Consider the following 15,624-nt stretch of genomic DNA (forward strand, 5'->3'; position numbering starts at 1 on the left):
GACCCTGATGCTGGGAAAGACTGAAGGCAAAAGGAGAAGGGGATGGCAGAGGATGAGATGGCTAGATAGCATCACCGATGCAATGAATATGAACTTGAGCACGCTCCGGGAGAGAGCGCAGGACAGGAAGGCCTGGCGTGTTTTGCTCCATGGGGTCACGAAGAGTCGGACACGACTGAACGACTGAACAACAACAACCCAGTAAGCTTCATGGCTGTGTGGTGAGCTGAATTTGATTCTACTGGGGGAGGTGGTTTTGACTGTGAAAAATTCCCTGACAAAAATCCAAACCTAAATATTGTGAGATGGATCAGGGCCCTCTTGAGGATCATGTGTAGCTTGAGCCTGACTGTTGCACAAAAGGATGGCTAGGGTGTATTAGATGCTCCAGCAGTTGAGGTGGGCGGCTCCGATGTCAGCGGGGTGGTGAATCCACTGCAGGTTTCAGTCAGGTGCAAAGCACTTGGAGAGCTCCTTTAGAATTCTGAGTGGTTCTGACTGAAACCTGGAGCAGGTTCACTGCCCCACTGGCCTCGGAGCCACCAGCCTCCAATGCTTCTAAGTGCATAACCGTGGATGACAACAATGGATTCTGTGGAAGTCTTGCCACCCATAATCCTCTGCCCTCCAGCTTGCAATATGGGGATCCTAATAGTGTGGTATAGTAGTTAGAGCAGCCTTCCTCCATTTTAGTGCCCACCTGATGTGTTGGACTACAACTCATATCATCCCCAGCCAGCAGGGCCATGCTGGGTATGATGGGAGCTTTAGTCAGGCAGCAGGTTGGAAAAGGCTAGCATAGAGTGTCACACTAGAACTGGAGAGACCCAATTTTAAATCCTTCAGGTGTGAAGCGCAGGTGTGAAGCTCACTCGGTGAACTTGGGCTGGTTGCTGTCTCAACTTAACCTACCTCACAGGGTTATTGTGAGGATAAAAATGGGGGGACTGTTTCAAAGTTGGTGCACTGCACCCCACAGACTCTTCCTTCCAAGCAAACCTCAGTTTTGTTTAAACCAAGCCTTTCCACTGAGCTCTCTCAGGCAGTGGCCGCTGTCTCCTCACGCCAGAAGCCATGGATGCTGCCATCAACCACTTCTGCTTCCTCCCAGGAAACACAACCCACTCAGGCCGAATCCAGTCATATTGTTAGAGGGATCATATATGTGATTTTGAGCTCCTTGGAGGAAAGGCGGAGTGTAAATGCAACAGAAAAAGTACAGATCCAGTGTGCAGAAGAAAAAGAAATCCAGCATCCACATCTACCTTTCTTAGGACCAGACAAAATGTCACAAAATATTGAACAAGCCTTCTGGTACTTCAGGCAGGATATCAAGGAAAAGGGGAAGGGGCTGTGGGGGTGGGACTTGGCATGATGTTTAAAGCTGCAGTCTTATACACACACGGCAGTAAGTCCCACTGAACTCACTTCTGAGAAGACATGCGCGGGATTGTGCTGGAAGTCACACTGTCTGAAGTGCTATTTGTCTAAATTGACTATGTTCTGTTAGGTGCTAACAGGTTACAGCAAGACCGTTGGATAATGGGGAAAACTGTGACAGAGCCACCATTAAAAAATAAAATCCATCTGTTACTTAGATGCATTTCCAGTTTTAAGCGACACACACCTAGTTGGTAACATAGTTGTTGATAACAAATATGGACAGTATTTGCAATACCAGGACATTTTTTAGAAGTTCTTTGAAATACTTCTTTAAGGGCGCAATCCTATGCAGGTTTAGACAGAAAAAAGTCCCACAACTGGGGAATGCTGGGAGTTGCAGGACTTTTTTCTGTCTAAACCTGCATAGGATTGCTGCTTTAAACAAGCAAATACATTTTTCACAGGAACTGAGAGTCCAATTGGAAGAAGTAAGGTAAGTGAAAGTAACTGCTTTCATCTGTAAGGCCGACCACCTGCTTACTTGATCCTTGCCCATCTTGGCTCATTATGAGCTGCAGAGAGAGGCTGGGTGAGGGGATCAAGGTGGTGGTGAATGCCTCCCTTGAGGAGGGAGTGATGCCATCAGCCCTCAAGGAGGTGGTGATAAGACCGCTCTTAAAGAAGCCCTCCTTGGATCCCCAAGTTCTGAACAACTTTCATCCAGTCTCGAGCTGCCATTTTGGGGCAAGGTGATTGAGCGGGTGGTGTTAATGCAGTTGAAGGTACAACTGGAAGAAGCTGATTATCTAGATGCATTTCAGTCAGGCTTCAGGCCTGGGCATGGGACAGAAACGGCCTTGGTCGCTTTGGTGGATGATATGAGGAGGACTCTGGATAAGGGCGAATGCCCCTTTCTTGTTCTCCTCGACCTCTCAGTGCCTTTTACGGTATCCTCCTGGACCGCCTGGAGGGGTTGGGCATTGAAACACCGTATTGCGGTGGTTCCAGTCCTTCCTCTCCGGCAGGTACCAGAGGGTAGCACTGGGAGAGGAGGTTTTGGACCCGTGGCCGCTCACTTGTAGGGTGCCACAGGGTTCTATCCTCTCCCCGATGCTATTTAACATCTATGTGAAGCCGCTGGGGTCTATCATCAGGAGGTTTGGGGTGCAGTGTCATCAATATGCGGATGACACGCAGCTCTACCTCTCGTTCAAATCCTCACCAAGGTTGGCCATGGAATCCCTGTCCAAATGTCTGGAGATGGTGAGTGGCTGGATGGGGAGGAATAAGCTGAAGCTGAACCCTGACAAGACCGAGGTAGTTTTGGTGGGAAACAAGAGGAGGTTGGGGGATGTTGACCTGGTGTTGAATGGGGTACGGCTACCCTTGAAAGACCAGGTCTGCAGCCTGGGGGTCATTTTGGATTCCCAGCTGTCCTTGGATGCTCAGGTGTCAGCTGTGAGCTGGACAGCGCTGTACCAACTCCATCTGATACGGCGGCTGCGCCCCTTCCTTCCCGACCATCTGCTCCCATCGGTAGTACATGCCCTGGTCTCCTCTTGTCTAGACTACTGTAATGCGCTCTACGTGGGGTTACCCTTGAAGACGGTTCGGAAGCTGCAGCTGGTGCAGAACGCGGCGGCTCACCTGATTAAAGGCAGCCGCCGGCGAGATCACATCACTCCAGTGCTGAAGGAGTTGCACTGGCTACCAGTTGTTTTCTGGGCCAAATTCAAGGTGTTGGTTTTGACCTTTAAAACCCTATGTATTCTGTTCATCGTCCAGGAGTGGCTGGGCGACCAGCCAGATGGGCGATTGATTAGTTATTTATTTATTTATTTATTTATTGTTAAATTTATTAAAGTCCATCTTTGCTTCTACCACGCATTGTCTGTGCGCGCGCGTATTTGTAATGGGCTGGAGGGGAGATATTGCTGCTGCCCAGTCGAAACTAAAAGAAGACCTTGGAATTTATCAGTGTTTCCCATGAGCAGCTCTCCCGTTTTCTCGGGAGAGAGAAAAAAAAACCATGGTCAACAACAACGGGGAAGACCCGTCTTCAGGCGATGCAGTCATCAGTCTTCCGGATTTTTAAATCCATGTTCTCAAGCCGCGCATGCGCCTCAACGATGCTCGTAACCGTTCCCTTCTACCTCTCCCCACCCACACGGAGCCCATCCCCCAGCCGGGAAAGTGGCAGCCAGGTCGTCCAATGGAAAGGCGCTGTGGGCACATCTCCGCCTAATAGGAGCCGAGGCTCGATTTCGCGCGCGCCGTTCGCGGCCGCGCGAGCGACCAATGGGGGCGGGGGGCGGGAGGCGGGGGGCGGGAGGCAGGGCGGCGGCGGCCGCGGGGAGATTGAGAGGCTGCGGCGGCGGGGCGGGAGGCTCGGACGCCTGGGTCCCCCGGACGCCTGGGTCCCCCGTCTCTCGGCGGCGGGGAGACGGGGACGCGCCCAGACACGATGGCCCAGGAGGCGATGGACGTGGATCTGCAGCAGGCGGCCGCCGGGCCCAGCAGCAGTTCCCAGGAGACGGCCCCGGCCGACGCGGGCGCCTCGGCGCCAGGGCCGGAGCCCCGGCCGGCCGCTTCCCGCTCCTCGTGGGGCGCCTTCGCCGGGGAGCCGGAGCCGCGGAGGCCGCCTCGAGCCAGGAGGAACCCGCCGCGGCCCCAGCAGGGAGCGCGCGCCGCTGCCGCCCCACGGGCAGCCCGAGCCAGGTGAGGGGGAGAGGCGGGGACGGAGCCGGGGCCCTCTCGGCCCGCGGCAGCCCTCCGCGCTCGCCCCGCGGCTGGCGAGGGTCGCCGGGCAGGCCTCCGTAGGGGCCGAGGGGCCCCGTGGGGGGGGGTCGGAGCTGGGGGGCCGAGGGGCCCTGTGTGGGGGGGTCGGAGCTGGGGGGGGGTCTCCTGTGGGGGGAATCGAATGCGCTGCCTGTGGGGCGGAGGCTGTGGCGGGGGGGGCTGAAGAGGCCTCCTGTGTTGGGGGCAGAGCCTGTGGTTGAAGGGGCTCCCTGTAGCAGGGCAGGGCCTGTGGTGGCGGGGTTGAGGGGGGCGTCTGTGGGTGGCGGAGCGTAGAGGCGCTAGGGGCTTGTAAATGGGCCTCCCTCAGTTAAGGGAGGGCATTGGTTGGTGGGTTGGTTGGTTGGTTGATTGCATTTCTGTGGGTGGCATTGGAGTCGATGGTTTGCATGCGGGAGGTCCCAGGTTCAGTTCCTGGCATCTCTAGATCAAAAACCTGAGAGCCGGCATGGTGTAGTGGCGACAGTGCTGGACTGGGAGCCGGGAGATCCGGGCTCTAGTCCCCACTCGGCCATGGAAGCTCCCTGGGTGACTTTGGGCCAGTCACACACTCTCAGCCCAACCCACCTCACAGGGTTGTTGTTGTGAGGATAAAATGGAGGAGGAGGAGGATAATGTAAGCCTCCTTGGGTTCCTTGCAAGAGGAAAAAAGGCTGGGTATAAATGCAATCAATCAGTCAATATTAGAGCTCTAGCAGTAAACCAACTAGATCAATTAAGCACATTTTTACCCTAAAGGGATACCAAAGTGGGGTGCGTCTGAGATTATCTCCATAATGGCACATGCATGTATTATCTTGTACACTCCTTTTGTTTCAGAATTATTGTTAGTTCACAAATGAAAATGTAGAATTAATCTATTGGTTAATTGACTATGATTACTTTAATTGTGTTTTAGTCGTAAATAATACTTATTTTTAATACACCTTGAGCAGTGTACAATGAGAGAGAGATTCTAAGGCTGGATGTGCTGGGAAAGGAGGTATGTTTGAATGTAGGGGAAGCCTTGCGGAAAATAGCCTGTGCCCTCCCCACCTTTTTGGCATCTCACCCTGAGATTTATTCCTTTCCCAGCAGGTCCTGAGAATGAAGTAGAAATCTTGAAACCTCAGATCAGACCTTGAGACCCTGGTTGCACTAAGCATTGTGAAATACTTTCAATTTGGAATTCTAGAGCTTCAAAATGCATGGGTTTGGATCAGGATTCTTGTGCAAGGAGGAAACTGTAACCCTAGCTGCCTCCTGAGTCCTGTGTGCTGTACTTTTCATCTTGCAGCTACCCTATAGTAAGCCAGAAAGCATCTTAGAGGAGCATGGGTGCCTTGGCAATTTGTTTTTCCTTCAGGCAGCAGTGTTCCAAGTGTATCTGCTGTTATTCACATTTAACCTAATTTGACAGAGTGTAGGGTTTTCTCTTCCTTCCCCTTCCAGTGTTGCTGTCGTGCAAAAAAACCCAAAAACAAACCTTGGGTTTTCCACTTCCTGGTGCTGCAGAGGGGGGTGGGACATGTGGCCAGAATGCTCTTCTGTACTGCAAACCAGTCCTGGTTGGGGGCATCAGGCCCACTAAGGAACAGAGAACTTACACTTTCCTTCTTCTTCTCTTGCTTACTATTTAAGCTAGCAATTGAACCTAAAAATAGCTGGCATCAAAGAGAGCGCTGGGCTGAGCAAGCCTGAATCTGAACGTATTTGCATACAAGGTGTAAAAGACAAGTATGACAATGATTGCACATCTGGCAACGCCGCTTCCACTTCTGCATTTACTTTCACACAGGGAATATACTTGGGACAAGTTAATCCAGTTTGTTCCACCCTCCCCCTTAATGTCATCAGCTGATACCCTGTCACAAGCAAGGTAGTTCATTTTTACTGATAGATGTATTTGTCAGCTTTATAGCATCCCTGTTGGCAAGACCCGAAGAAACAAGTGGGCACCGTGCTGATTTAAATTAATAATCTGAGCGTTCTACAAGGATTTGGAGAGGAAAGCATAGGAATGATGGGATTTACCATAGTGTTCCATGGTGTAGCACAGGGTTGAGCAATTTGTGGCCCTCCAGATGTTTTGGCTGACAACTCCTATATTCCCTCACCATTGGCAATGCTGGCTAGGACTGATGTGAGTTTTAGGCCAAAACATCTGGAGGGCCACAAGTTGGCCACCCCGATGTAGCAGCAGATCATAGGATTGGGTGGATGGAAGGGGAGTATTTAAGAATTTGTTAAATATCACTCAGCTGCAGACCTGTTGGCTCAACTTATAGAACAATGGACATGTTGGTGGAAGATGGCACATGAGGAAATGCCAATTTATTTATTTAAATAATTTTTATTCTGCTTCTCAGCCAAAAAGGCTCCCAGAGCAGCTTACAATCAGTAAAACCAGATGGTTCAAAAACATGACACAAAAAAATAAAGGGATGGGGAAGGAAGAGGGGAAAAAATTAAGTGGAGTTTCAGCAGAGTTGGTGGAATGGCCCTGCTTCCCCTTTCACCTCCATCTGTTATAACCTGCTGGAATGGCTGCTGGTTGTGATGACTGAGGGAGGGGAAGCTTTTATGGAGGTGGTCTTTCAGCAGGGCTGGATGAATGGCCTTGCTTCATTTCTCATCTTCCTCTGTTACAGCCTGCTGGAGTTTAGAGTGAAATGAATAGTTGTGGGTTTGGGGGAGCCTCTGTTAAATGCTGGAGTCTGTGGCTTGGAAATGAGTGGGTACTTTCTGTCTGTTTCACGTTACACTAATGAAAATCTATACTTCGGGTGTTTAGATCCACAGCACCACTTGACAGTTACTTCCAGGTCAACAGGAGCCAAGCAAGAGTGGCATCACACCACCTACCAGGCCACAGTGGGAACAGTTCCGATGAGACTGTGGTTCTAAGTGACTCTGAGAGTAGCAGCAGCAGTTCCACTGAGGTGGAAGAGGAGCTAACAGGAGCCCTTGAGGAGACCCCTGGACCAGCCACCTTGGGAGGTTTGTGTTGGTTCTACATCTTTAAAAGAGCCTAATACTTCAGAAAAAGCTAATTAATGCATTACGCACCATAGACCAGGGTAATTTGTTTAATTATGTGTCATGTTCATGACCTGTAGATATTGATGGACTAAAGCTTCCATCATTGCTGGACCATTGGCCATACTTGCTAGGACTGATGGGAGTTGGTGTCCAGCATGCCTGCAGGGCCACAGGTTACCCACTGCTGTTCTAGGCAGTTTAGAGGAAAATGCGCTATGGAAATTCAGTTCACCCTGCGGTCTTTTGGGGAGCTTGCCTAATAAGAGATATACAGGAGAGAATATCTTCCAGGGATACTTAACTATTAACTATCTTTTAATTCCAAAATCCATATTAGTGTAATGCTTTTATTAGGCCAATGAAAAACCACAAAAAGTGCAAGTTTTTGAGATCTACAGATCTCTACAGATCTCTTCATTAGGCAAGATGTTACAAAAAAGTAGGCTTGGCAGGACAGGGGGATGGGGAGAAATTCTTTTAAAAGTTACTTGATGGTGAAATTATTGACCTGATTCACATGACATGACAGCCCGCTGTGGTTTAATTTACCTGCGGGAGCTGTCATGTTGTGGCAGACACTGCTTTTCCATGGGAATTGGAGGTGCCAGGTTGCTGTGGCTTGTGTTACATGAACCCAGGCAGTAGGGATTGTTTGAGGGTTGTCTAACCCTCAAACAACCCCTGCCACCTGGGTTCACATGGCAAGTTGGGCACTGTGCAAAAGTGGTGCCCACAGGTGCATGGCACGACACGACAGCACCTATGAGTAAATTAAGCCACAGTGGGCTGTCGTGTCATGCAACAGTGGCTGCATGTTTAGAGTCCCAAGATGAAGTGAGGAATGTGCGGTCTTCCAAGTGTATGTGATGGTTACATGGTTAGACCTGGTGCTGTCTCTTGGATTGGTGGGAACTGCTTAAGTGGAGATGGTTGCGTTGTTCAGCTTTGTTTTTTTGGGGGGGTGTCATATGGTTTTTGCTGTATCTATTATGTTTTATTAATGTTGTAAGCCGATTTGAGGACTCTAGTCGAAAACTGGGATGTAAATCTAAGTAGATTAATTCTTCACTGGCTACAGCTTCCAGTCTAAGCACAGTGGTAGCCCCATATAAAGCACCTTATAAAAACCTAATATAAAACATATTGTGCCATTAGAATATATATATCTCATAAGTTGTGAATTACCTGTGACAACAACAGCAGATCTTCAGAACTTGCAGCCATAACACACAGTACTCAAGTGGTTTGTACATAATCACCACATTTCGCAACTGCATGAATAGGGCACATAAAATGGTTACATGAAGCATATTGCTGCTGCAGTTTTCTATCATTGTGTTAGCCACAGAGATGATACCTGCCCAGTCTTTTGATGTCGACAGTGGCAAGCCCCACAGTTCTTAGGCTGCTTCTGTCAACATCCTAGGCAAGTTGGCTATGTTTCTAGGTTCAATGAGGATTTCATCAACTCCAAACTCAGGTCCGCTAGGAAAAGATGTCTTTTGGGATGTTCACTCCTTGTGAGTTGTTACTCTTCCAAACTGTATTGGCACTAAACAGGCAATGGGTTACCAAAACTAGAAAAAACAATGGGATAAACAAGAGAACATGTAATATAATCCTGTGTGCTTCATCAGGGAAATTCAAAACAAATAACTTTTCAGATTTCAGTATGGTGGCCCTTCAGCCTCTTTGGAGGCCATCTAGTTACAGGCATCCACATCATCATTAGTTGTATTTTAGTAAAGAATTATCTCAGTCTTGAGTTTGCAGTCTGAGATTGCTATATCATTTTGCATTATCCTTCCTTTAGCACATAAGTTACAACTGTCAAATCTTCTTGAAAATAAAAAATGCTGCTCTTGATGGTTCTGGGTTCGAGGGCAAGGAGCTGTGAAAATGTCTGATTTGTTTATTTTTCGGTGTGTCAAGCAGCATTGTCTAATCCATTTGCTAGTGGTACACTGGTGAAAAACTTGTTTGTTATTCCATTCAGAATTCTGTAAATATGTTAGGTTCTCAAATACTGTCTGGTTTAGGTTTTGAGCTGCTAAGGCTGGTTGGTTCCAAAGATGCCTGAGGGCAACTCCCAACAATACATTTTGCAAAGATTTTTGTACAACAGAAAAGCCATTTAAAGGTCCTTGTTGAGTTACCATTAAGCTTGGCCAGCTGCTGAGATGAGAGTGCAGGTTGTATGCAAACATTTGAGGATGCAACTGGGATCAAAATACCCCCCCATCAGTATTTCTTAGCTTGAATTCTGAAAACACCTATGCTGAAGAAATACAGCATTACTCATTTTCCTCAGTATCATTACAAATTGTATCGGGTCACTTGTACACCACACAGTTACATCGTTACTTTACAGACAAGAATTTTTAAAGCTTTTTTCCCAGTTGGAACCTTCCTTGTGACACAGCAAAACTGCATTTTCATCCTGTATGCCCCTTTCTCACAAGAAATGGAACGAACAATTTCAGGTGTAAGCATCTGTAGACTGATGTAAACGAATACGTTTATTTGTTGGGTTACTTTGATCCCTAGCATTTGTGCATGGCTTTTAGCTTCCTCAATCATTCCAATAGGAGAAGAATTGGCCCCCAGAGCTGTAAGAATAGAAACATTGCTTCTTTACTAGGTTTAGGAAGAGCCCCCTGAAATACCACATGACTGTTTACGCTTCATTGTGGTTGAGAAATACCTTGACCAGAAGACTGACATACAAGTTCTGTGATTTTTTTTTTCCCAGTGCTGTTGGGGTACATTTGACCCTACCTGCCGACGGAGGGTTAAAAGAACAGGAGGAAGCCCTCCAGTGGCTGGGGATGGTAGAGAAGCGGGACCAAATGTCACAGGCTAGGACCTCTTAGGAGATGAAGGTACAAAGTCAGGGTGGGGCAAACCTGCGGCAAACTTTGAAGGTAGGGAGGAGGAACTTGTGTTGGCTACACGAGAAGATGGGAAACAAATGTAGGAATTTGCGAAGTGGTGTCTTGCCATCTGAGTACTCAAGCGTAAATTACTTTGGCAGCCTAGTTTGTTCATTCATTCTCTCTCTCTCTCTATATATATATATACACACACACACACACACACACACACTATATATGTATGTACAATCATTGTATACAGCCTTGGAGTTCTTCCTTCCCATAGATGTTTATAAGCTATAATCTTGTTCATTAACATTTTATTACAGATTTTTCTTCTCTGTTGATTAAGAATTGGTAAAGAAGCAGATTTCCATGATTTTGCCAGTAGTATACATGCTGTGGTTAACATATATGTAACCATCTCTGTATGTTCTTTTCTAACTTGGCTCTTTATTACTTGGGGATTTTGGTGGGATCTCTAATTCTGATCAGTATTTTTTTACCTAGGAACATGAGTAATTTTTGCCTTAAAAATTTTTGCCTGGGGATTTTATAATTCCATTTAAATGTATTGAGTTTTGACTTGCATTATTGAAAACATTATTCAAAACTCCATAATGGGAAATGTTAATTATTTTTTTAAAGCCATCTTTAACATGAGTATAACATTATCTTCTCTAACACATTTATATTTGATAAATATAGTCCTTTGCTTACACTTACAGCCTGTAAAAGCCTCCACAGCCATTTTTTTATAATTTATATTGATAAGTAATGACTCTGTTTTTCCTAGATTTATTTTATAACCAGAAATCTTACTGAATCTGGTAACTTTCTCCAGCAAATTTGCAACCAATTATAATTGCTGCCAAGTGTTTTTATACCACTTGTTAAAATAGTCTGCGAGTTTATCAGTCTTTTTTTGTATAATTTTTATTTAAAAAAAAAAAGAAAAACACAACACAACAACATAAACACACAATACACAAACACTAAAATATCTCTTAATGTGAGTTTATCAGCCTTGATGAGGAGGCTGATCTCTGTGTTCTTCCCCCCTTAAACAGCAGTGGCTTTGTGTTCATTCATTTTGACCTTCTTTGGGTTTGTTGTACACACCAATCTTACACAGTTGCTCATTCTACCTTTCTTGTAAAATTCTAATAACTTGTTAGTGAGTCTATAATGTTTATGTGGCACTAAATGCTGTCTGGTCTGTCCACTCCCCCTCCCCCCAATATGAATTATTCCTTTGTTTCTCCTTTGTAGTCTCTGGCTCAACCCAAATGGAGCTTCTTGGAGATGATTCTGGTGGGCCAGAGCACCCTGATGCTAGAGGTGCCACAGTTCAGCAGAAGAAGGTGAGAAAGACTGAGGGGCTGTGGGGTGGGTTAACTAGGGTTGCATTTGACCTCTCTTCCATGTCCTTTGTTTCAGATAACTCCATTAAAGAGAACCAATCTGTCTGCACCTCTAGTTCTCTTAGAGGAAGAGGAGAGTGGTGATACCTGTGCCATCTGCTTTGAAGAGTGGACAAATGCTGGGGAGCATCGTCTCTCTGCACTGCGCTGTGGGCATCTTTTTGGCTACAGCTGCATTGAGAGGTGGCTGAAGGGGCAGGCAGGGAAATGCCCACAGGTAAAAGCCTGTTGTGTGCCTTGTTGAGGATTGTCTCCCTAAGAAACCAGCCTTGCAATGAAAAACAGATTAGATTTAAGGCATGAGTGGTGGTGGATGGGTTTTTGTGTGCCTCTTGCCTGATATCTGCAACTCCAGACCTCCTGGCTATCAGATCTATACTGGAAGTGTATTTCACCAGCATGAGAAGCTGTGATCTTACTGACTACTTCCTCACAGGAAATAAAATATTCTGTGATATATGCCAGACTTCCAAAGATAGAAATACTTTAGCTTGTTCCACTGTTGGCTCCCTCCCAAATCTTGGAAAGGTGTCTCTTCCTTTTTTTGGTCTTTAATGGCTAATCTAAATCTTGCTTTCTGTAATTACTGAAGCCCATTTCTTCTTGTGAGAAATGGTTCTCTCTGTCAGCATATTCTTTTAATTTTCTCTCTCTTCTTCTCCCCCCCTGCCCCTGGTTATTTTTCACGCCATCTTCCTTGAACTGGTCCTCCTGTGGCTCACCTTCCGCAGACCTTAGTCTATTTCTCATTGCGCTTCTTTGAACTCTGTCCAATGTTGTGGATGTCCTTCCCCCCGTTTTAGCACCCATGCTGATAGCAGTACTTCAAATAGAGCCTCAGCCAGTGCTGAGTGGAGCAGGACTCTTCAAGTCTGGGCTCTAGGGGCTGCAGTTAAGCAGTGGCTCCATCAAGTAATTTTGCCCTTTGGTCAAACCCTTCTTGTTAGGAGACTATTTACATAATATTTGGTACAGAACAGTGGCACAGTTTCCTGCTGAAATAATGTTAGCAGTGGATTTTTTTTGGAGTGGTGGGAGAGAGTAGCAGATATCTGTGTTCTGTTGACTTTATGATGTTGCCTTGGCTCATCGGTTTTGCTTGGGCTCAGTCAGGTCAGCAAGTCCTTGGGAAACATGTAGGAGACACACTTGGGCATGACGTTGAAATTTCCACTTTTGCATGTTTAGGGAGTACTACTGATGGTTCAGGAGAATGTCTTGAGATAGGGAGCATCTGTATGCAAGGCAACATTGTATACACTGCCCTTCCCAACCTGGTGTCCTCTTGATATGTTGGGCTACAGCTCCCAGCATAACTGCCTGGGGGATAATGGGAGCTGGAGGGTGCCAAGTTGTGGAAGGCTGGCATACATATTCTCCCCTGCTTCTGCAAAGGTGTCACTTTAAGAAGCAGCAGCAACAGGTCTACCAGCTAGATATGTGGCCGTCACAGAAGGCTGAACAGCAGCAGGCAGTGCATGGCCTCAGCGGTCAAGAAGCTTACTTGTATTCACCATCCTTCTCCTTTTTAGTGCAATAAGAAAGCAAAACGCTCGGACATTGTAGTCCTTTATGCCCGGACTTTGAAAGCGTTGGACACCAGTGAACAGGAACACATGAAAAGGTATGTGCTCTCGATCTCTGTCCCATTCTAGGGGAAAAATAGTACCCAGTGTAAACGCTAACTATTTGTATTGTATTATATTATTTTAACTGTTCATAATCTGCCCATAGAATAGCCATTCTTCATGGTCTTTGTGCATCACACATATGGGCTCTGTGCCGGTGCAGAGCGTCGATTCAGGAAACTTCTATCGCTGAGGTGTTTAGGTGGGAACCCCTCCCCTGCCATCTCCTGTGCATGGTCCTGTGGGTTCCTGCCTATTCCCTCAGTTCTCTTTCATCTTCCATGGTGGCAGCCTTGTTAGGGAGTGTCTCTTGATAAATCAGTTAACTTGTTAGTGAGGTGTTCCTTGTATTCTATCTATTTCTGTCTGTTAATAGTTTTTTTTTCCTTTTTGTGTTGTTTTATTTGTATTTTAATTACACAATCTAGTGATCATCCAAAAGGGTGTATGGCCTCAGGGTCCTGTTTGGAAAGTGCATGCGTTGCAGCAGTAAATTGCTGCTGTCAGATGCCACTCTCTCTCTTTTGTTTAGGAGAAGGGCATGTGGTAGAGTCTTGTCTGCACAGCTAGGCATTCTCCAAGCAGGCACACAGGAACCACTGTCTTAAAGCGGTACTTTGGCATAAGGCACTTGAGGCGATTGAGCAACCTGAAAGATCCATGGCTCAGTCACCTTCGTGCCAGTCTCCCACTATGCCTCCATGGGGAAGCTGTTTGACCACTTGCCCAACGACAAGAGGAACCTAGCCCGTGTACTCCAAAATGAGGCAATGAGACTGTTGAGACAGCAAATCCATACATCGATGCACCAAGTGGACTGGTAGGTGTAGTTGCGCTTTGCTGTCATGCCTGGTTGAGATTGGCTGGGCTTTGTCAAGAAGTGCGGGTAAGGATCAAGGGTGGGGGGTCACTAGATGCTGAAAAGATCTGGGGCACAGGCCCCTATGGCCCCAAATTTCCCAAATTTGTATATACAAATCAAAAGGTAATATTCACAATAAACCAAGCTAAGTAATTGCTAATCTATATTACACACATTATAGTCAGCTGCAGTATTCTAACCAGTACTGTCTTTGTGTCTATGGAGAGTCAAGAATATCTTTATTCTTTCTATGGAGAGCCTGGTCTGTCCATCTGTCGTTATGGAGGGGAACAATCCTCTCTGTTCTGTCCTGAAAGCAAGCAAGAGCTATCAGAGCAACACTCCTAGATTCATGCAGAGGTCATGTACTAAACATTGAACTTATGCTGCAATCCTATGTATTGCGGAGATCCACTTTCTCTGCGGTCTTGACTGTTCTTTATCTGTAGTGTGGTAGTCTGCTACACTGCTGCGTCTCTGGAGGATGTCCAGGTGAGTCTGTCATAAGGAAGGAGCCCTTTCTCCGCTGTCTTGAAAATAATAACTATTAGAGAAACACTCCTCCACCCAAGGGAAGTACAAAATACCGCAGGCAGGGTGACTCCCTATACTCACTTTCTCTGCAGTCTGGGCAGGCTGGACTCTGTTTCTCACATGGCTCTGCCTCGACTGTGCCTCAATAGACTGTGCCAACTGAGAGCCGGGTCAGTTGAAGGATGGAGTTCTATGGACAGAAGAAATACAATGATCCCGAGGAGTGAAACAATCATATGAAAATTAAACAGCCACTGTCATATAATTGAGTATCAAATGCATACTTACCAATTATTTTGGAAGCATCAGTGTATGCCTCCTGCTTTGTTCATTGGAAAAGCAGTCAAGGATGGCATCCTGAAAGACAGATTCTAGTACAAACTTTTCAGTTGAAAGGATGGCAAGGTGGTGTACTCTGCTTTCTCCCATTGTGCTTCTGAGCCAGATGCGTAGATGTAAAGCACTGAATGACCGTTCACAGCTACAGCTATTAACTGGGATAGTTAGTGCAGCTTGCATTACTCTTCTTATGGCTGGAAACATGTCAGGGTCTAAAAGCTGGTATATCTGCTGTGGATAGATTCGTGACAGCTGGATGTTTACAGGATATATAGCATCTAGCAACTTCAACTTCTTCAGGCTTCAGTTCTACTTTGTAATGTGTAACAAGTGCGGTTAGGTCCTTGGCAAAAAGAAAGATTTCTGGGTGAGGATTGCATGCTTGAATTCTGAGCTTCTGTCTTGGATGCTAGATAATGGGTTGAGTTCTGAAATCATCCTGTCCAGGCAAGGATAGAATAAATTTGTTCTGAGATTATCTGATGTGCTGACATCCTCATGTACACCACTGGAAATTTCAACTACCAAATCATCCATTTTTTGTTTCCTCTATTGCACTTCTGTTTCTTTCATGTCAGTGCCGTTGCTGGTACATAAAGCCAGTGCTTTTTCATATATCACTTTTAACTGTTCACTACTTCTCATTTTCTAAAGTGCTGCATACAGCTTCTTTTGCATAACTCAGTGAAGCCATAAGCTGTGCCTTGCAGGGCCACCCAAGACGGACAGGTCATGGCAGAGAGTTCTGACAAAATGTGGTCCAC

The 15,624-nt window shown here is 46.4% G+C and overlaps 1 protein-coding gene across 1 annotated transcript in view; it reads left to right on the top strand.

The window, feature by feature from the left end:
* The first annotated feature begins 3,712 nt into the window (after positions 1 to 3,712).
* The window catches only part of RFWD3 (ring finger and WD repeat domain 3), a 34,368-nt gene continuing 22,456 nt past the window's right edge, over positions 3,713 to 15,624 (top strand). Inside the window, exons 1-5 of the mRNA XM_084812197.1 lie at positions 3,713 to 4,101; positions 6,953 to 7,158; positions 11,346 to 11,437; positions 11,514 to 11,714; positions 13,030 to 13,121. Of these exons, the coding sequence (XP_084668323.1) occupies positions 3,848 to 4,101; positions 6,953 to 7,158; positions 11,346 to 11,437; positions 11,514 to 11,714; positions 13,030 to 13,121 (845 nt within the window). The 5' untranslated portion in view covers positions 3,713 to 3,847. The remainder of the gene's footprint in view (positions 4,102 to 6,952; positions 7,159 to 11,345; positions 11,438 to 11,513; positions 11,715 to 13,029; positions 13,122 to 15,624) is intronic.

This window comes from Heloderma suspectum, chromosome 8 (genome assembly GCF_057233095.1).
Source record: "Heloderma suspectum isolate Gila_16-S chromosome 8, 16-S_ref, whole genome shotgun sequence".
Lineage (NCBI taxonomy): Eukaryota > Metazoa > Chordata > Lepidosauria > Squamata > Helodermatidae > Heloderma > Heloderma suspectum.